This window comes from Grammomys surdaster, unplaced genomic scaffold (assembly GCF_004785775.1).
Source record: "Grammomys surdaster isolate TR1022 unplaced genomic scaffold, NIH_TR_1.0 323, whole genome shotgun sequence".
Lineage (NCBI taxonomy): Eukaryota > Metazoa > Chordata > Mammalia > Rodentia > Muridae > Grammomys > Grammomys surdaster.
In genome coordinates, this window is record NW_021604742.1 from 499994 (window position 1) to 521687 (window position 21694).

The window sequence follows — 21694 nt, forward strand, 5'->3', positions numbered from 1 at the left end:
GAGCAAGGCCTCAGAGGGTCCGTCTAAGGAAGAATTTAAGGCACTGTAGTGAAGGACATGATTGGCCCACCAAGTGTGGTCTCCTGGTCTCATGGCAAGTCCCTTGCCTGAACCAGTAAACAAACATTCCATTTAGAAGGTCTTACTGAACATCTGCAAGCAGCATTTGCTAATGAAAAACGAAGACAAGGCCATTCTTAGAAGAGTGTGCCCCAGAAGACACACTCTGTCACAAGACCAACTAGGTCCCTGAGAATAGTAGCCTGGGAGCAACTAAGACTTTCAAAGGCTGACAAGGCACAATGTGGATGAATGAAAAGATTAACAATACACGGAGAAAACTTTGGCTTATAAAACTCCAACTCGAGGCAGGGGCAACAGTGTCAACCAACATGCAGAAGCAGGTATGAGTGCAGCAGAGATGATCTCAGAGGTTGTCAGCATCCCTACACTGCCCAAATCCCAAGCCCATCTCTCCCTCCTCCTCAGCACCCCAATAACACACACGCACCCACACATACATGATCAATAGACATATTGGCAATCAAGGCCTAACATCAGAAGAGAACTCTTGGCACTCTGCACTACATTACAAGTCCCAACTACACAGTAAAAGAACACTGGCCGAAGCTTGACTGAAGAGTCTTGGTTGAGAAGTCAGGCAGTGCTTAAGACAGCCAGGTCTAGAAAGTCTTTCAGCTCTCCTACTTCACTGAATCAGCCTGCCCTATTTTACTTTACCTCAGATCAGATGTTTGGGTTCCAATTGACAAGATTTTGTTTTATTCTCTTGGATCCTGGTTGTCATTGATAAAATGTCCTCCAGGTGTATTCAGATTGATGTGGTATTTAGGCATTTATTAACACAGCTACAGCAAAAATGAGAGGGAAAGTGATGATTGTCCCTCCAGGTGCTGTAGAAACAGCTCAGTGGTTAAGAGACCACATTACTCTAGGAAAGGGATCCAGGCTCAGCTCTTAAACCTCACAATGAGGATCTTGTGTACCTTTGTAAGTCCAGAAGACCCAGTATATTTATCGTCCACGCATACTACACAGCCCACACAAGTACATATACACATAATTAAAAATATAAGATTGTATAAAAATTGCTCATTCAGTGCTAGGAATTAGTCAAAGGAGGGGTTCTTGTGTCATATATATGAGTAGTACCTTCATTCAATTGTTAATATTTCAAAAGCAAAATGCTCTCTTTGTTTGATAAATAGTGTGCTTAAGACAACACTATTCACTAGTATAGGTAAAGACATTGGCTCACCAGATCAATCTTATTTTCTTCTCAATAACAACTCATTTCTGTCCCTACTTTGAGGTATGAGTTCACAGGATAACACATAGATCAAGCAACAGAGAACTATGATGTGATGTCCTCATGGATGGACATCTTTCTGCCCCCCATTCTCTGATTGGGCTACTTAATCTAGGGCAATGATGTGGGAAAAATAATTTGCATATAGCTACTAACTAATCTCCAGAAAAATGTAAATGAATTCAAAATAATATGGTGGCTATAACCAGCACTATGACAGCCATTTGTTACAAGAAAATAAAAACAAGCGTTATAAGTATGAAGATAAAGGTATCCCTATTCCATGTATGGGAACATGGTTTTGCTAAAATACTGGGAAATAGTTTAGAGAACATAGAAAATATTACACATACAATGTCAGTCATGTGACCCAGAAATCACAGATAATTCGTAGATAAGGAAAATGGCACTTTATTTTAAGATATATTTTTGCACTTCCATGTTCGTTTTTCTGACCCCATTGTCCCACTGCTTCTCAGTGATGGATTCTCTGTGGAGGCTTGCACTGTGAAATCTTCCAAGGACACCCTCATTTAACTCTGCTTCGAGCTCTCACATCTCTATGGTCCTTCTCCTATGCATTGTCAGCATGGACTTGTCCAAAGGTAAAAGTAAAATTAGAAAAATGTAAATCAAATTTATAAAAGTATATGGATATAAATTGGATGTCCTGGCAGGTTCTATGTCAACTTGACACAAAGTAGAGATATCAGAGCAAAGAGGCCTCAATTGAGACAATATCTTCACAAAATCAGCCTGTAGAAAACATATGAACTACATTCTTAATTAATGACTGAAATAGTAGGGCTTAACCTACTATGGATGGGGACACCCCTGGGCTGGTTATTCTGAGATAACCAAGCTAAGCAAGCAATGCAGAAGAAAATCTTCCTACATTCTTGTCCTCTGCAAGCTTCCAGCAGCAAACATGGCCCAGGTAAGATTGGAATTAAAAATGTGGATTAAAAATTTGCCTTCCTACCTCAAAGATCCAAATTAAGAGTACATCTTTCCACTTAAAGCAGAAGTCCCTAACATGTGTGCTCTCTATTTTTGACTTTTAGTCATGTTGACAACAAATAATAACCATCAAAGTGGATATACAAGAACTTCCACATATTAATATATACATCTGGATGAGTTTTCTGGTGAGTAAAAGGCAATAAAAAACACTATACTGTAAGATAACAAAACAGTCATTGCTTTCCAGAGCCACTGTAAACACTCCCTCATCTGATTGTTTCAACCATTTTTGATGATGTGTACTGACAATGCCCATGCCTTCTAGATGAGTTTACCCATTGCTCATAGGATATTGGCTGTTATTCTTAGGACAGAAGTTGTCTATGTTTTCTAATGGAAGCAGAATTGCCCAGTCTCAGTGTTTCCATACTCATGTATTGTTTTCATTCAGGCTCTCTCTTTCAGCCTGCCAGTGTCTTCAGGTGTGGGGAATCTCTATTATAAGCATCATTTTATAACTCACTCTCTTTAAATTCAGCAAATAGATTGTGTGCTAATAAATTCAATTTTAGCAGACACATGAAATATAAATATCATAAATGGTGCCACCTTCCATATCTCTGAGACTGACAACAGGCCTGGGAAAGTCAGGTAACACCCTTACAATTCATCAGTACTCCTCACCAATAGCAAATCCTCAAATACTTATTTACCATTTTATCTAAGATCTTGTATTACTTCTCCTGGAATCCTCACTTCAGGCCTATTGAAATTCCAAACACAGATTACCAGGAGCCTTCCACTTGTCCCACAAAGTTAGGAGAAGGAGACCAATATAATGACTTTGCACCTTCAAATCTGTGAACACCTCTCCTAAGACATAACTCAAAGCCCCACCTACCACTTACCCAACATTCCATGATTCTTCTTCTGGCATATTTTCAGTAAATTCTACAGTCATACTTTCTCCATTCCTGGGATACTCCACTTGTTCCATGTGGCCAGAATACTCAAATACTGACATTTGACCTCCTCCTATCCTCTATCCTCTAGGAACTTCCCCAATTCAGCCAACACCTATTACTTGTTCTGCATCTCTTTTTCTGGTTCATTTCCATCCCAAATGCCACAAATCCCTGCTAACAACCTGTATGGTAAAAATTAGCTGCCCCTGATGTGTAGGACAATCATGTAGTGACCTCACCAATCCATATTGTTCACTTAGCATCTCCACAAGTACCAAGTACCACCTCTGGTCTCTTTCTCCCTCTGTCTCTGTCCCTGTCTCTGTCTCCTCTTGTTCTCTTTCTCTCTTTCTCTCTCTCTCTATCTTTCTCCCTTGCTCTCACTCTCTCCCTTCCTCCCTTCTTCCCTCTCTTCTTCTCTCCATGTCTGTGTTTGTCCTGGGGCCATGTGCATTATGTTACTATAGCACTGCAGTGTATCTTAAATTCAAACGTGGTACAATCCCATCACTATCCTTTTTATTCATAGATGCCTTGCCTACTCATTTTTGTCACATGTAAAACAGTCTCCAGTAAGTTCCAGCTCTTTCTTACCAAGCCAAGTTATCTTGATATAGCCAATGAAAAACAAATTTTAACCAGGCCAGTTGAAGAGTTCTCATCCAAACTGAGGCTGAGACAAGTTTATTCCAAACAATTAATTGCTTTTATTCTTTTATCAGAAACAGAATATAATGGCATTTGAGAGGATCGATGCAATGGTAGATACCAGGATACAATGACACCAGATATTTCAGTACATAAGATTATTGTCTAAGACCAATTGTCCTGGAAAGTTGTATATGCTTCCTTGACTTCTATTGAACACAGAGGCACACAATGCAAGCTGAATGCTTCACCACCAGAAAGGACTCCTTGTTTCTTAGAAACTAAAAAGAAAAATTCTCTAGGATACCTGTACAAGGCAGCTACAGTGAGCCAACTACAGAAGGCCAATAATCTCCTTTAAATGTTTTCATTAGGAGTTTATTGGCTTTAATGCAATCAACTTCTTTTTTTTTTTACCTTTTTTCTTCATTTTAGGGAAATTTTATATATATTTGGTTAAATAATGATCACATACATACCATTTTCCCCAACAAAATCCCAATATTTTTTCCCAAAATAAGCCTATTATACAATGTCATAACTTTCAATGCTCAGTTAGTGCTGTGCATATATACATATGTGTGGAATGAAAAACTGTAACACACGGGAACCTACCAATGACTGCACCCTCAGAAATGTAAGATATTCATTCTCCAGAAAATGTCTATTTGCAACAGATCCTCAGTAAGAGCTACGGCCCACAAATCATCAGGTCTATCTACACCACGATTGTGGTTAGATTTTTCCTTAGGTATGTTTATATGGAAAATAACAGCCATAAGCTCATGACTGTGATAGGCAAACCATGTTCAGAAGATAGCATCTCACAGAGCTGTTCCATATGCTTCACCTCTTACATTCTTTCCATGTCCTGTTTGTCAGTGTTCTCTGATCCTTGGGGGAACATGGATGAAACTTGATATCTCTGTCATACTACAGTATGAAGATTGGAAAGGACAAGCACTGTCTGTTTCTCCCATGTACAAGATGTACATTCTGTGTGTGTGTGAGTGTCTTTGTATGGTACTTTGATTTTGTATGTTTGGAAATTAGAATGGGAACCCTGTAAGAAGAAGAAATATTGAATGAGAGGTGAATGGGACCAAAGGCTTGGTTGTATTGGTAATGTGAAATAAGTGACAAAAATTCTTTGAAAAGCTTTTAATTTACTAGTCATACAAGTTTCATAAAACAAAAACTAGCCTGATACAACATAAGAACAGTTGCTTGGTGTAATTATAGAAGACAATAATAGTGGAAGGGTTTTAAAATGTATCAAAAGGAGAACTTCAGTTCACCAAATGAGAGTTTGCTGCAAATAGGAATATGTCTTCCTTGCAAACACTGATCACTAAACAGACAGTGAAAAATGATGTCATATTTGGAAGCCTCTTCCTGACCTAAGAAGAGTTTTAGCTCTCAAATAAGTAAAATTAAGGAAAGTCCCAAGTGTCCTCACCACAGACCTGTCGGGATAACTTCTTCTGGCAGATACAGCCCTATCTATGAGCTTCATCAGAAAGAGGGCATGCGAATCTGATACAGGGGGAAAGACTGAGGTCCTATACAGACACACAACTCTGTATGGTGCTTTTTTGATTTCACTAAGGAGACATGAATGTGTGTGTGTGTGTGTGTGTGTGTGTGTGTGTGTGTGTGTGTGTACTGATCAGCATTGAACACAGAGAACTCATCATAGACTTGGGAATCAGTTATGTTTTATTATTGTTATTTTAAAGGGCAATTGACGGCCAGGAGATGCTGAGTGTCTATATAGACATCAGAGAGACACTGGGCTTCTTTGACTGTTTTCTGACCAGAATTCTTTGTGTCTGCAGATGTCCAGTGTGCAGTGCAGCTGGTGGAGTCTTGTGGAGAGCTGATCCAGCCTTGAGAGTCCTTGAAACTCTTCTGTACAGCTAATGGATTTACTTTCAGTGGTTATGCCTTGTATTTGTTCCACTAGGCTCAAGTTAAAAAATCCTGCAGTGGATCTCAGCCATCAGTAAGTATAATAGTAACATAAACTATGTCAATGACCTGCTGTTGTGGTTAGCTCTGCTCTTGTATTTTGATGCTAATTCCTATTTCCATGGATGGGCTGCATTGAAGAGTGAATCATTTATACAGGCAACTTCTTGTAAACATTTTGACCACCTTAATTTGTAAAATAAAGTCTAGAGCCAGTTATTGGGCACTAGAATAGGAGGTAGACTTGGGGGAGAGAGACAGAGACAGAGAGACAGAGGCAGAGAGACAAAGAGACATAGAGACAGAGAGACACACACACACACACACAGAGAGAGAGAGAGAGAGAGAGAGAGAGAGAGAGAGAGAGAAGACAGAGACAGAGAACAATTGAGGAGAAGCATGTAGCATAGAAAAACCACAAGTTATAAGGTATTTCACAGATGGTGAAAAAAGTAGTGTAGTGGTAAGTCTGCACAGTCTAGGCTTGTAGCTTGTATAGATAATTATTGAGTTGTGTTTTCTTTGACCTAGGTTATTTGGTTTAGAGATTTACCACAACACCCTGAAGGACAGTTTCACCAACTCCAGACACAATACCAAAATCTGTATACCTCTTAATGATCAGCTTGAAGACTAAGGACACAAACATGTCTTACTATGCAAGAGATACAGTGATGCAAAATTACTCTGAGTTCAAACAAGAATATCCTTGCAAATCTATAAGGTGAAAAGTAAAAATATTGAAAACCTTAAAATATTCTGACTGAATAAAAGACCCCAGGAAATTAGTAAACCAAGGATTCCAATGGAAGTTATGCAAATACTGGTATTAGATCTAGTAATGTAAGAAACTATTTTTTTTAATTTTAGAAAATCTAAGTATGATAATCAAATAGTGCTATACACAAATTTTAATATAAATATATATTGTTGAATTAGCTTTTATCAAGAACATTGTTGATGCACAATATTTTGAAAATCCATAGAGATTTTGGCAAAGGGTTTGTTCCTCTCCTGACTATATTTTTAGTAATACACCTATTTTTTATTGTGCTGAAGTGCTGATTGAACTTTTTGTATTCATCCTATTAGTCTAATGTTTTCAAACATAGGTTCATGGTTGAATGACCATGTAGTCCTTGCTTTGAGGGTATCCCATAAAAAGGGCATAAAAGGAAAAGTATAACATGGTGTTATTAACTATAGTCAAATTCCATACAGTTCATTACTTGGATTAATCCTTCCCATCTAACTGATTAGTGTTCTCACTCTTTACTCAATCCAGGATCACCCACCCCTCAACTCACTATCCTTAAGACCAGGATTTTCATCAAGTTCCATTTGGTAAGATGTTTTTGTTCTCTGGGTCTCTACTTGTCCTTCATGAGATACCCTATATGTTAATTCACCTTGGTGTGAATTTAGGCAATCATAAACAGAGCTGTAGACAACATGAGAGGAAAGGTTTGGATTACTCATCGAAGTGCTAGATTCAGAGATTCAGAGAATATATTGCTTTTGCTTGGAAACCAGGATCAGTTCCTGATACCCACAGTGAATAGCTAATATCTACCTATAAGTATGGAGAACCAAGGACCCTCCATTAGTACTACAGTACTCAACCAGAAACATATACACTTACTTAAAATAATATATTTGATTAAAAATAATTCACCCAGTGCTGAAAGTTAGCATAATAGAAGAGTTCTTATGGAGTATATGTGAGGCCTTGATTCATTTAATAAATACATTCCACAACTTGATTATAAAAACTGTATTTGAATCATCACTACTTACTGTCAAAAGTAAGGAGTGATAAGTTCCAACCGGGTGATAAGTCTCATTTTGCTCCCACAAAATGACTCATTTCCATCACATGCCTAAGTTTTCAGGCTACAGGATGAAACACAGTTCAGAGGTCAAAGACATGATTGGTGATGTCCACAAGTGAGCATATCTTTGTGCCTTATATCACTTGACATAGATGCTTGTAGTTTAACTCATTTTTCTGGGACTCTCCAGTTTCCTCCTATGGCTAGAAGTTCCAAGTAAGGAATCTATACTTACTCAAGGTCCCTCACTGCTTCTACTTCCAAAAACCTAACATCAGTTCCTCTATCACACTGCACCTCTTCTTCAGATTCACCACCATACACAATGAGACTTAAATCATTTTGTTTTCATTTATTTATTCTCATTACATCTCAAGCAATCCCTTCTGCTCTCTCTCTCTCCACTCTCCATCTTACAGAGTGCCCTGCCATCGCCCTCTCATTTATTGCAGAGAATGGGTAGCCTCTTCTCTGAGTGAAAACCCACTTTAGCATAACATGACACTGCAGGACTAGGCACATAATCTTCCACTTAGGCCAAACAAGGCAGCCCAGTTTGGGGAACAGTATACACAGACAGGCAGCAAAGTTAGGGACAGTCCCTATTCCAGTTGTTGGGGAATTGTAATGAGGACCAAGCTGCACACCTGCTACATATATGCCTGAGGCTTAGGTCCAGCCCATCTATGCTGTTTAGTTGGTGGTTCAGTCTCTGGAAGCTCCCAGGCATCCAGGTTAATGGACTCTGATGGTCTTCCAGGTTTCACAATCTTTCCCCCAAATCTTCCAAAAGAACACTGAGCTCTGTCTAATATTTGGCTCTGGATCTCTGCATATGTTTTAATCAGCTGCGGTTTGGAGCAGTTATGCTAGGCTCCTGTCTGCAAGCATACCAGAGTATTATTATTAGTGTCAGGGATTAGTCTTTGACCACAGGATTGTGCTCAAGTTGGGCCAGTCAGTAGCTGCCTGTTTCCTCAGTCTTTGTTCCATCTTTGTCCTTTGTGTCTGGGCTGTCTCTACATATCACAATCAAGGGTTCTCTTTATACATATAGTGTGTAGTTATCCGGAATGAGTCCCCATATTTATTCAAATTTCTGATTTCCATGTGACATGTGTTTGTTTATTTCTTACTGTGTTTTCCCTCCGTGTGTGTGTGTGTGTGTGTGTGTGTTTGTGTGTGTGTGTGTGTGTGTGTGCATGTACCATTTGGTGTTTGATAATGGAGGAGTATATATACATGGTGACATACAAGGCCTTTCTATGTCAATCAGTACCATATTTTTCAGACATGTTCTCTGATTGTTCATTAATATTTGCATTGGTTAGACAGTTGGTCAGTGAACTACAGTGCTCATGCTCTATCAATTTCCCAGATGTGGGATTAATTGTTGGAGTAACACTTAGCATTCTTGCTGTCCATGAAGTTCTAAGCTAAGATCTCACTCAAACATTTTGGTTTGTTAAGAAGTTAATCACACAGGTATCTCTATAGCCCCAGTATACATTCATTTCTAAATGTAGCATTTACCCAGAAATTAACAAAATCCATAGCATCACATAGGGTTGAAATGATTCAGTTTGGTGAACAGTATCTTATACAGAAGCAAAGGAACCTGAAGACTGGAGAACTCTGGACTCCCTGCAGGGACTTTGTTGGATTCCATGATTAGGGGACCATGTGGGAATCATATTATAGCCATAAGGGAATTCAGAAAAGGTCAATGAACCAATAATACACATTAACTTAATGCAGACCACCATTCTCACACAATACATATACCGTAAACATCAAAGCAAGTGCTGACACAGCTGTGGTCACAGATCACAGGTTACCCTCGAATCCTGACAGTTTAGAAGAAATTAGATAGGGATGGTAGTAAAATGACTGTGAGACTGCTGCATCAAGACTTCTCAAATATAAGACAATTTTAAAGAATATGTGGTTTCACCATGAACTCCTTCTCTTTGGAAAAAGTAAGCCTCTTGGTGACTTCTTTCTACAGTTTCATGAGAAAGGAAAATTTAAGTACTATAAGATTACTATATACTGCACAAATAATCTCTAAGGGAAGCAGAGATAAAACTACTTAAGTAAGGGTATAATATCAGGTTCCCCAATATCCTATGAAAAATGGATATTTATTCCTTTACTCTTATTTCCCAAATTTTATAAGGACAATGAAAATATCAAATAAACCCAAATGGGATATACTGAGCATATGCATATGCCTGAAGAATATTCTTCTAATCCAAACAGGAGGAGTAGAGCTCTCACAGTGGTGTGAACCTTGTAGAATTTGCACAGGATGGCTGCATCATCAATGTGAAGACCTGTCTCTACCACTGCCACTCACAGTATAAATATTATGCATAATGAAATAAGAGACACAAAACTTGAGGTGTCCAATGCCAACAAGGCAGAGAGATATTTTCTGGTCACTGAATGAACATCTTGTTTCCAGCTCTTCAGTTCTCTTCTCTGGCAGTGCATATAACCAATGAGGAAAAGCACTATAATCTCTGGTTCTTTATGGTCATCACTCCTCAAGGCACAGGGTCCCCATTTTCTTTCCTGACCTCTGCTCAACATCTAGTCATCACTTAGGAGTCTCTAGTTTATTTATTAATTTATCAACATAATCTTCAAGCAGGCTTTCATAGACCACTATGACCTGTTATAAACAGCTGAATATTCAATCCTATACCAAATCAGAAATATATTTAGGAACCTGAGTTTTATGTGCTTCAAGCTAAACAGACTAAAAGAGACATATAAAGTATATGCAAATAAACACATGAAATCACATATACTAAATGTTCTAAAGAGTTTTCTCCTAAGTTATATTTTCTAGATGAGTGGTAAGAATAAGACTCAGTATTCTCAAGTGAAAGAAAAAATTAAGTAATTCCTTAAGAGGATTCCCAATAATAAGAGGCCCATTTACATCCTAAACTCTCTTGGAATTTACAGAGATATACAAATTCATGAAGGGTATGGTACCTTGTTCTGCCTGCACTGTATGAATGTGGACTCACTGTAAATATCCCAATGTTTGCATCCAAGGCCTGAATCACGGGAATCATTCAATTTTCTGCTTATGTAGACTTAGAAACCAGAGTGAACCAGGAACCATGTTCATGACAATATATATCTATTTTCTCTAAAAAGCACAATGCAAATTTCAGTCACTTGGAGGAAAAAAAAAAAAAACAGGAAAACTTGCTGAGTGCCTCCTTTTATCCTCTCAGGAGCCTCCCCCAATGCAAAGTAGCTCTCAGGCTCAGGCTGAAAGCCATGGCCTAGCTGAGAAGCCTCATCCTCTTCTCACTAGAGCCTCCATCAGAGCATGGCTGTCCTGGTGCTGCTTCTCTGCCTGGTCACCTTTCCAAGCTGTAAGTGTTTCAGATTTTGAGGATAGAGAGTCAGGTATTTAATTTATAGGATGTATGGCTAATGATTATGTTGTTTGTCTGCAGGTGTCCTGTCCCAGGTGGAGCTGAAGGAGTCAGGACCTGACCTGGTGCAGCCCTCACAGACCCTGTCCCTCACCTGCACTGTCTCTGGGTTTTCGTTAACTGACTATAGTGTACAGTGGGTTTGCCAGCCTCCAGGAAAAGGACTGGAGTGGATTGGAGGAATATGGGGTGATGGAAGCACAGCAGATAATTCAGCTCTCAAATCCCGACTGAGCATCACCAGGGACACTTCCAAGAGCCAAGTTTTCTTAAAACTGAACACTCTGAAAACTGAAGACACAGGCACATACTACTGTGCCAGGCACAGTGAAAGAAATCCAGTGTGAACTTGCACATAAACATCCATACAGGGATGCTCACAACCAGCAGGGGGCGCTGAGGACCAAAGGGGACTTCTGAGGATCACTTCTAGAATTTATGAAGTTTTGGCTTATGCTGTCTGAGCATGAGTTTTAATGTTAGAGATATGAATTCTACTTTCAGCCTCAAAGACTTTTTAGAGCCTGCTCTTCAGTGTCATATTCTATTAAACTTCTTGTTTGTTCACACTGTGGAAGAAATTTATATAGCCCTATAATATACAAGTGTATAATCAAAACTAATTATTCAGCTGACATTTATGAAGAAAACTCAGTGGAGCACTGTGCAGGTGAAAACAGCCAGGTAGATTTGGTAACGTATTGTTTCTCTCATGGCTGCAGTTTTAGTAACATTTCTACGGTTTACTTAGTTGATGTCTGAGATAAATCGCATTCATCTTCACTATCAGGAAGTTTACAAACACATGTGCACAATTTAATGATTACACAGTTTTCATTCTGAATGCTAACTAATGAGATCTACTCATATACGAATAATATATTGTTATTAACTGTGACCATTGTCAATGTGTGTGTGTGTGTGTGTGTGTTTAATTGAAATAATTTTTCCATCTGACTCATTAATCTTATTATTCTACCTTGTTCAATCTATGATAATCCTTCCCTAATTTTACTTAGTCTCAGTTGAGATTTTGTATTCTTCTTATAAGATGGTCCCCAATTGTCATTGAAAAATGTGTCTTCTAGATTCATACAGATTAATGTGGTATTCAGTTCATTGTGAAGTGAGCTGCAGCAAAAATGAGATAAAATGTTGTCATTGTTACTTCAGGTGCTGTGGAAACAACTCAGTGGTTAAGAGAGAATATTGTTCTAGGAGGTGTCCAGGTTAAGTTCCTGATACCTACAATGCGCACCTCACAACCACTTGTAAATACAGAAAACACAATATTAATGTGGTGTCCATGAGCAGTACAGTACTGTCACAAACACATATATAAATAATTAGTTAAATTAATTAAATAAATATTTTAGAAAAATTGCTAATCTAATGCTAGGAAGTAGTCAAAGACAGAGTTCTTGTGTGGTGTATGTATATGTAATAGATTCAAATGTTAATAATTCAAGAATACATTTCTTATTTTTATTAATAAATATTATACTTGAGTCAACATTATTCACTTGTATGGGTAAGGACACTGTCTCTCAAGGAGATAAGTCTTATTTATCTTCTCAAGAACAACTTATTTCCATCATTTGTCTGAGATTTTGGTTCAGAAGATAACACATGGGTCAGATAACACAGAACTGAGAAGGGATGTCCTAATGTGCGGACATCTTTCTGCCCTCCAGCCTTTGATTAGGCTCCTTCATCTTGACAAATATGTGTAGGCAGAATAGGTTGCATAAAGCCAACATCTCTAATATCCAAAAAGATAGAAATTAAATCCAAAATTCTATATTGCCTATAACAAATGATATAAAAGCCATTTAATTAAAGAAAAAAATAAAGCTAGTATAATAAGTATGGAAAGGGATCCCCGATCCATGTAATGGGAGCATGAGTCTCAATATTTGAAAATATTTTGGAGCACATATTTCACTTGGAACACCATGTGACAGTTCTCTCAGTTCTTTTTCAGTAGACAAGGAAAGTGGCATTTCATTGAAATTATATTTTTGTGATTCCATTTGCTGACCCCACAACTCCACTGTCTCTCAGTGATATATTCTCTGTGGAGGCCTGCACTCTGAACTCTTATATAACAACACATTCATAAAATTGTGCTTCTAACCCTCACATCCTTATGATCCTTCTCCTATGTGTTGTCAGCCTAACCTTGTACATGATAATTGTGAAAATAGACTAATATAACTCATTTTTTTAAATTATGGAAGTAAATTGGATGACCTGCTGATTCTATGTCAACTTTAGACAAACTAGACTAATCAGAGGGAGGTAATCTCAACTTATAAATTACCTTCATGATATTTGGCTATTATTGGCCATTATTGATTGGCTTTTCCCTTATATCTGCTAGTTGGACCCTGAGACTTCTCTAGAAACTTACACCAATAGTGTATGATGAAGCTGTGATGACAAAATTGACTACCGTGCTTAAAACTCTGAGTTTAAGACACATGTTACAGTAAATTAAACAACTCTACTTGATGATGAACCCAAAGCATCCACTGGCATGTTTCCTAGTCATCATGAGGATCAGTCTACATGGCTGATGGTGACATGGAATGAGCAGTGAAATTTTTAAACATGATTGTTGTACTTAAATATATCCAAACCAACTTCTATATATTCTGATTCAAAGAAATTCACTTTTGACCCAACACATTAGTAATATGATAACACTATGAGTTCATGACCAATCCACTATCCACACACATACACACACACACACACACACACACACACACACACACACACACACACATTGAGGTAAGTATACTGCTGAATAAATAAGTAGAAGCAGGGCTCTCCATCAGAAGAACAGAATTACCAGTAATGTATAGACGTGCCCTTGAAATCTCTAGGCTTGAGTATTTCCTGAGAATAGTTCTCAACACTAGTAAATAAAAAGGAAACCCAGGTTATACATGTGCAGAATTGTGGCACATACTACACAGGTAAACAAATTGAAAAATATCAGAATAAGTATTCGTATGCCATGTTCCTGATAGTGTGTGACAAGAGTGTCATGTATTCCTGGGATGCCATTTTCGAACTTTTATAACCATGAGAAAATATCACCTTAGTGTCAAGTATCAACTATACAAATGGAAATATACATTTGACAAATCATGTATAAATTTTCTGTGAATGGATATTATAGAAATACAAGAAGGACCCTGCCAGGAAGGTAATCCCTGATAGAGTAGCTGATCCTGGCTCAGTCAGAGCAGAAATAATAGTGAAATTCAAAAATAATGGTATCCTCAAATCTGTTATGCTGTTTAGACAAATTAAATCAGATTGTTACTAATCTTACTATTCTGTTGTTTATGTGATTTATAAATTTACCAGGTAAAAAGTAAAAAAAAAAAATTGGTATATAAAGTATTCTGTCTGGTAAGAAGGACTTCAGGGAGTTATTAAATCATAGATTCCTGTCATAGTTATGCAACTAATGGTGTTATAACCAATAAGGTAAGAAGCAATTGTTTTGAATTTTAGAAATTCTAACTATGGTAATATATTTGTGCTATATGCTAACAGTATAAAAATAGAAATCTCATTATGGCTACCAATGGGTATTTGCTGTTAAGATAACCAAGCCTGAAACCCCTGCAATTAGTGTCCCCCATCAAACCCATCTTCCTTGATGTCTGCCCCATTGCCTCTGCATTTCATCTTCTGGATCAGATCTTTAGCCATAATCCAGAGGCCTACAGCCATCTAGGGTCACCAGGTAAGAATTCTGCCTCAATTCTCTGCCTGACATCACCTCTGGGCAAACCCATGGGACACTAAGTGTCACCTCTGCACACTGTTTTCTGGGGCATGACCTGCCTATATTTCTATAAGCTTGTGGATGGTCAAGACAAATATGTGAGATCTTCAAGCATCAGGTTCCTTTCCACTGAGTTCCCAAGCAAACCTAGCCACCATGAAGTCTGTCCTGTGACCTCCATGTTTGTCCTACTGTCTTCAAAACTGTCTGCCCTAGAGTTTTGCAATCACCAGGGACTATTAGCTCTGCTTGTGACTCAGGAGGCCTGCTGTCACCCTGGAAAACAACCTCTACCTGTAATCCCAGAGGCCTGTTGACATCAGGAACTACTAACTCTACCTGGAGGCCCAGAGATCTGCTCCTATCAGGGAACACCAGGCCTATCAAAACTACATCCCACCATATAGCTAAAGGTCAGCAGAAGAACACAATCAATAAAAGCTAAGGCAATATGGAACCAACAGAATCAAGCTATCCTATTACAGTAAGTCCTGAGAACCCTAGCACACATGAACTGCAAAAAATGACCTTAAATATACTCATATGAAGATGATAGATACCCGTAAGGTGGATATGAGGGATTCCCTTTAAAAAATGCAGGAAAGTACAATGAAAAAGATGAAAGAGATGAATACAACTGTTCCAGAATGGAAATAGAAACAATAAAGAAAACACAACCTGTGGCTACCGTGAAAATGAAAATCCTAGCATAGGGAATGGGAACTCACATACACCAGCATTATCTACAGAATGAAAGAGACAGAAGAGAGAATCTCAGGCACTGAAGAAATGACAGATGAAATTGATACATCCATCCAGGAAAATGCTAAGTATAAAAACTTTCTAACAAAACATCCAGGAAATTTGGGACATATGAGAAGAACAAACCTAAGAATAATAGGAATAAGCCTGCTTCTCCATGGAGGCATGCAGGGCCACAAGACTACCCAGCTTGGATATTAGTCCCATCTGGTCTACTGAAAAGGGGAAAGCTGAGGTGAGTTGACTCTGTAGCTGCCAGTGGCCATGAACAAACTGGATTCACCTGGAAGGAAGACTGGAAATGGAGCCAAGAAAGTTCTCTAATCAAGGCTCAAAGTTTAATATGCAGCTCTTGTATATATAGGGAAAGCCCCGCCTATATGAATAAATAAAACTGTTCAAGATCTGAAAATGGAAATAGAATCAATAAAGAAAATACTAATTGGGGCAATCCTGGACAGAAAACCTAGGAACAAACAAATGAACTCTAGACACAAGCTTCAGCAACAGAATATAAGAGATGGAAATGAGAATCTCGGGTATAGAAGATATGATAGAAGAAATCAATACATCAGTCACAGAAAATGCAAAATTTAAAACAACTCATAATACAAAACATCCAAGAAATTTGAACATATGAAAGGACCAAACCTAAGAACAATAGGAATTGATGAGTCCATTCCCAGTTCAAAGGCCAAGAAAACACCTTCAACATCAAAGAAGAAAATTTTCATAACCTAAAGAAAGAGATGCCTATAAATGTATGATAAACATACAGAACATACACAAAAAAATGGACCACAAAAGAAAACCATCCAACCACATGATAATCAAAACATTAAATGTAGAGAACAAAGAAAGAATATTAAAAGCTGCATCAGATAAAGCCCAAGTAACACATAAAAGCAGACCTATCAGAATTATATCTGACTTCTCAACAGAGACTATAAAATCTTGAAGGGCCTGGGGATATGTCTTGCAAACACTAAGTGACCACAGATGTCAGGCCAGACTACTACACCCAGCAAAACTTTTAATTAACATAGATGGGAAAACCAAGATATTCTGTGCCAAAGCCAAATGTAAATAATATTGTTCTAATAACTCAGCAAGACAGAGGATACCAGAAGGAAAACTCTAACCCAATGAGGTTAATTTTACTCAAGAATACACTAGATATAAATAATTTCACAAAATCAAAAACAATAGAAGAGAAACTTACAAACACACACTACAAACAACAATATCAAAATAATGAGAATTAAGGATTATTCATCTTAAGTGTCTTTCAACATCAATAATCTCAATTCCACAATTAAAAACTACAGGCTAAGAGAACAGATGTGTAATTAGTGTCCATCATTCTTCTGTATATGAGAAACATTTCTGAGCAACAAATAAAAACATTACCTCAGAGAAAAGTGCTAGAAAAAGTTTCACCACTCAAACATACCCCAAAACCAAGTTGGAGTAATCATTCTAACACCTAATAAAATGAATTTCAACAAAAATTAATCAAAAGAGACAGAGAATAACACTTCATAATCATCAAAGGAGAAATCCCCCAAGAGGACATCTCAAATCTGAATATCTATGCCTCAAATACAAAGGTTTGTAAAAGAACTATTACTAAAGCTTAAATCACACATCAAAACCTACAAATAAATGGTTGGAGACTTCACCACTCACTCTCACCAACGACAGTCACCAAGGCAAAAACTAAATAGAGAAATAATGAAACTAACAGAGCTTATGAATCAAATTAACCTAACCAATATCTATATAACATTTCCACAAATACACACACACACACACACACACAAACACACACACACAAATGTACCTTCTTCTTCTTAGCACCTCAGGAAGTATTCTCCAAAACTGATCGTATGTTTGAGAACAAAGTAAACCTCAACAGATACAAGAAGATAGAAGTAACCCCTTACATCATGTCAGATAACTATGGATTAAAGTGGACTTCAACAACATACTCATGGAAAGTGAACAACTCTCTACTCAACTAACACTGGGTCAAGAAAGAAATTAAAGATTTTCTGGAACCTAATAAAATGAGGTCACAACACACTCAACGCAATAAAAACTGTGCAAAGAGAAAAGTGCTTAACACTAAGTGCCCTCATGAAAACAATTAGAGAATTCTCATCCTATTTAATTAAAAGTACACTTGAAAGATCTACAGAAAAGAGAAACAAACATGCCCAAGAGGAGTAGACAGCAGGAAAATATCAAACTGAGGGCTGAAACAAATCAATCAGAAACAAAGAGAACAATGAAACCAAGAGTTTGTTCTTTGAGAAAATTAACAAGAAAGAAAGTTCTCATCAAAAATATAGAAAAGTCACAGAGACAGTACCCAAATTAGCAAAATTAGAAATGAAAGGGGACACTGAGGAAATTCACAGAATCTTTAGGTCTTATTTCAAAATGTTGTAGTCCACAAAATTAAAAAGTCTAAATGAAATGGATGATTTGCTACACAGATGTTGATTTCAAAATTTAAATCAAGATCAGGTATGCTATCTAAACTGTCCTGTAACAATTAAGGAAATAGAAAGAGTCATTAAATGTCTTCCAACCACAAAAACCCTAGGGCCACTAGTTATAATGCAGAATTCTACCAGACTTTCAAAGAAGAGCTAATACAAATACTATTTATTCCCCAAATCAAAACACTAGTGACACTGCCAAACTCATTATTTGAGGCTACAGTCATCCTGATACCTAAATCACACAGAGATTCAACAACAACAAAAAAGTAACTTCAGACCAATTTCCTTTATCAACCTTGATGTAAGTACTCAATACTTGCCAAATACTCAATGTAAAAGTACTGAATAGTTGCACACCGAATCCTCAAACACATTAAAGAAATCATCCACTATGATCAGGTCGGCTACATCCCAGGGATTCAGAGCTGGTTTAATATATGAAAATCTATCAACATAATCTACCATATAAGCAAACTGAAAAACACCTACATGATGATATCATGTGCCAATAAACACAAGCAGTTATTCTATAAGTGATAATTAGATGTTTTTAGCATATACATGAAAAAGTAAAAAAAAAATGTGGTAGTTTTCATCTTACTGGAATTTTACAACTGTCTCATAGGCCTGGAAGACCCAGTGAACACAACTCTTCCTCTTCAGCAGCAGTGCCAAATCCCCATCCACTATTCAAACAGTATCTTAATTTTATGCTCCTTCTCCTGTTCATTCAGTACCAACCAGATCACATGTACAGACTGTCAATGGTTCTCCACTTATCCCACTAATCTAGAAATCAATATAATGAATGACATCCTGTGTTTAGCTTCCAGCACATTTTCTGTAAGGATCTCACAAAGCCTCATTTGCCACTGCCCCAATATTCAAGGCCTCTTCTCTTGGATTTAAGAGTCTCCATAGTTGGGTTTTCACCAGCCAGAGACCCTATCAGTTGCCCCATGGGTCCAAAACATCCAAGAAGTGAATATGCACCTCCTCAGTCTCCTGTCCTGTACTCCAAAACAAGCCAAGAACCCAATAATTACCCTGCACCCCTTCCATTGGTTCATCTATATAAAATATGCACCAATGCCCTGCTTTCTATCTGACAAATGCCCCAGACTCCTAAAGAAAACCATGTAATAAGCTTGTTAATCATTATTGTCCCCTTCTATGTCCACAAGCACTATCTACCACCTCTCTGAAGTACTTCTTCCAGACCTTCTCTCTCTGCATGTCTGTGTATGTCCATCTACTATGTGGTTCTATTACCATAATATACCAAAGTGTAGCCTGAAATAAAGTGTAGTAAAAAAATCCTCCATCACCATTCCTTTTTCTGAGGGTTGCCTTGCCTACTGATTTATGTCATATATTGCAGCATATTCCTTAACATTTTCTTTAGAGATGTGTTGTCTTTATAGAATTGAGCCCTCAGAAGGTACTATTTTTCCAATTTTGATGAATTATATACCCTACTTGTATATGATTAATATATCATATCTCTACCATGATTTCCCCTCCAAATCTGTAATACCTTCTTAAAGTCAACCTCCCTCAACTTCATGAGATTTTATGTACAGAAATGCTAACCATATGTGCATGTATGTTGAGGCAAGCACTGGAGTACAGCAAATGTAACAGTGAACATATTTTCAAAAAGCTTTAGTCTCCCACCCCAGAAAATATCTGCATGCAACAGCTCCTCACTAAGAGGAAAGCCTGGAAATAAGCTATGAAAGTCGTATTAGGTTGACATTGGCTTGGTCTCAGGTGAGGCTTACATAGACAACAGCCATTATGAGTTCATGAATATAATAGATATGCCTTGTCCACAACACATTATTTCACAGAACTCTACCCCTGCCTCACCTCTTACATTCTCTCTACCTCCTCTTGCTCTCTGTTCCCTGGGCTTTTGAGAAATTTAAATTGAACTGCAAGGTGTTGTGTCAAAATAAGGAAGGCTTGTGGAATCAAACACTGCCTGGTTATGTCATATACAAGCATTCCTGTGTGTCAGGGGCTCTGGATTCTATCGTCTAGCTTTAGGAACTAGAACAGCAACCCCAAGAAGAGGACATGTTTTAAGTGTGGAACAAGGAGGACAAAGGACAAGGAAATCTTGGGGATCTGAAATCAAATATGAGGTGTGAAGAAAGAAAGGAGGAGAGAGACCAGAGAACTGGTTAAATAAGAAAAAGTCATCCTAAAATCTAATCAAACTCCCTGGTTATACTAATCACATTTACCGGGGGAAAGGATAACTAGCCTAACACAATATAATCACAGTCAAAAGAACCTGGTGCAAAGATGGAAAAATAAAATGATCGAGGACTTTAAGAAATAAAATAATAATCTCAGGATGCCAAATAACCAAATTTAACTCAAAGAGAAATATGTCTCCATAGCAAACTCTGAGTGGTAGACAGAAAAGGATCTGGATTGTCTCAGGTGCAAGCCTCCACAAGACCCGAGGACAGCATTCTGTCATAAATAAGTCAATTTCTAAAAGTTCCCTAAGACAATGATTTTGGCTACCATAACTTTCCAGTTGTAACTCTGTCCAAGAGCCACGTTATGGAAATGTCATGAGCAGCCCTGACAGTGAGAAAAACTCATATCTAGAAACACAATTATGTGTGGTGCTAGTTAATTACACATGTATACTAGGACACATGGCAGTATGGATACAAGCATGTTCTATGCACATGTAAAATGGAAAACTAAATGTAGTGTGATGAAAGAGGTGAAAAAAATAATCCACCCACAAAACCTTCAACCAAAAATGAGTCTTGTCTACAAGGTGTGCAGTGGTAGAGATGGAGCAGAGACCGAGAACACAGCCAAATATTGGGGGCCCAAACTTGAGATCCATCTCATGGGAAAGAACCAACTTCTAACTCTATTAATGATACTCTGCTATTCTTTCAATTAGGAATCTTAGCAAAATTGTCTCCTGAGAAGTTTCATCCAGCAAGATGGATGTAGACTCAGAGACAGAGCCAAACAAACACAGAGCCTAGGAAAATAAGGTATAGAAGTGAGCACATCAGAGGGGTAAAGGATACCACAAGAAGACCAACAGAGTCAAATAATCTTGGACCATGGGGGCTTACCATGGTCCTGAGCTACTAACCAGGATGCATGCAGAAGCCAGATCTAGACCCACTAAATATTTGTAGCAAATGTGCATCTTGTCCTTTTGAGGGTTCCCTTATCAGTGAGGGCTGTCTCAGTTTCTACTCCCTGATATCGGATCAATTTCCCCTTACTTGGCCTCCCATGCTGGGCCTCAGTGGCAGAAGGTATGCCTAGTCCTGGTGAAATTAGATGTCCCAATGTGGAGTCATACACAAGGGCCACTCCACTTCTCTGAAGAGAAGAGAAGAGAAGAGAAGAGGAGAGGAGAGGAGAGGAGAGGAGAGGAGAGGAGAGGAGAGG

The 21694-nt window shown here is 38.0% G+C and overlaps 1 gene segment (V, D, J or C); it reads left to right on the forward strand.

Moving 5' to 3' along the window:
- The first annotated feature begins 11047 nt into the window (after positions 1–11047).
- LOC114629974 lies at positions 11048–11517 on the forward strand. The segment is given in 2 exon segments: positions 11048–11107; positions 11192–11517. Coding segments are annotated over 2 exon segments (372 nt in total).
- Positions 11518–21694: the final 10177 nt, after the last annotated feature.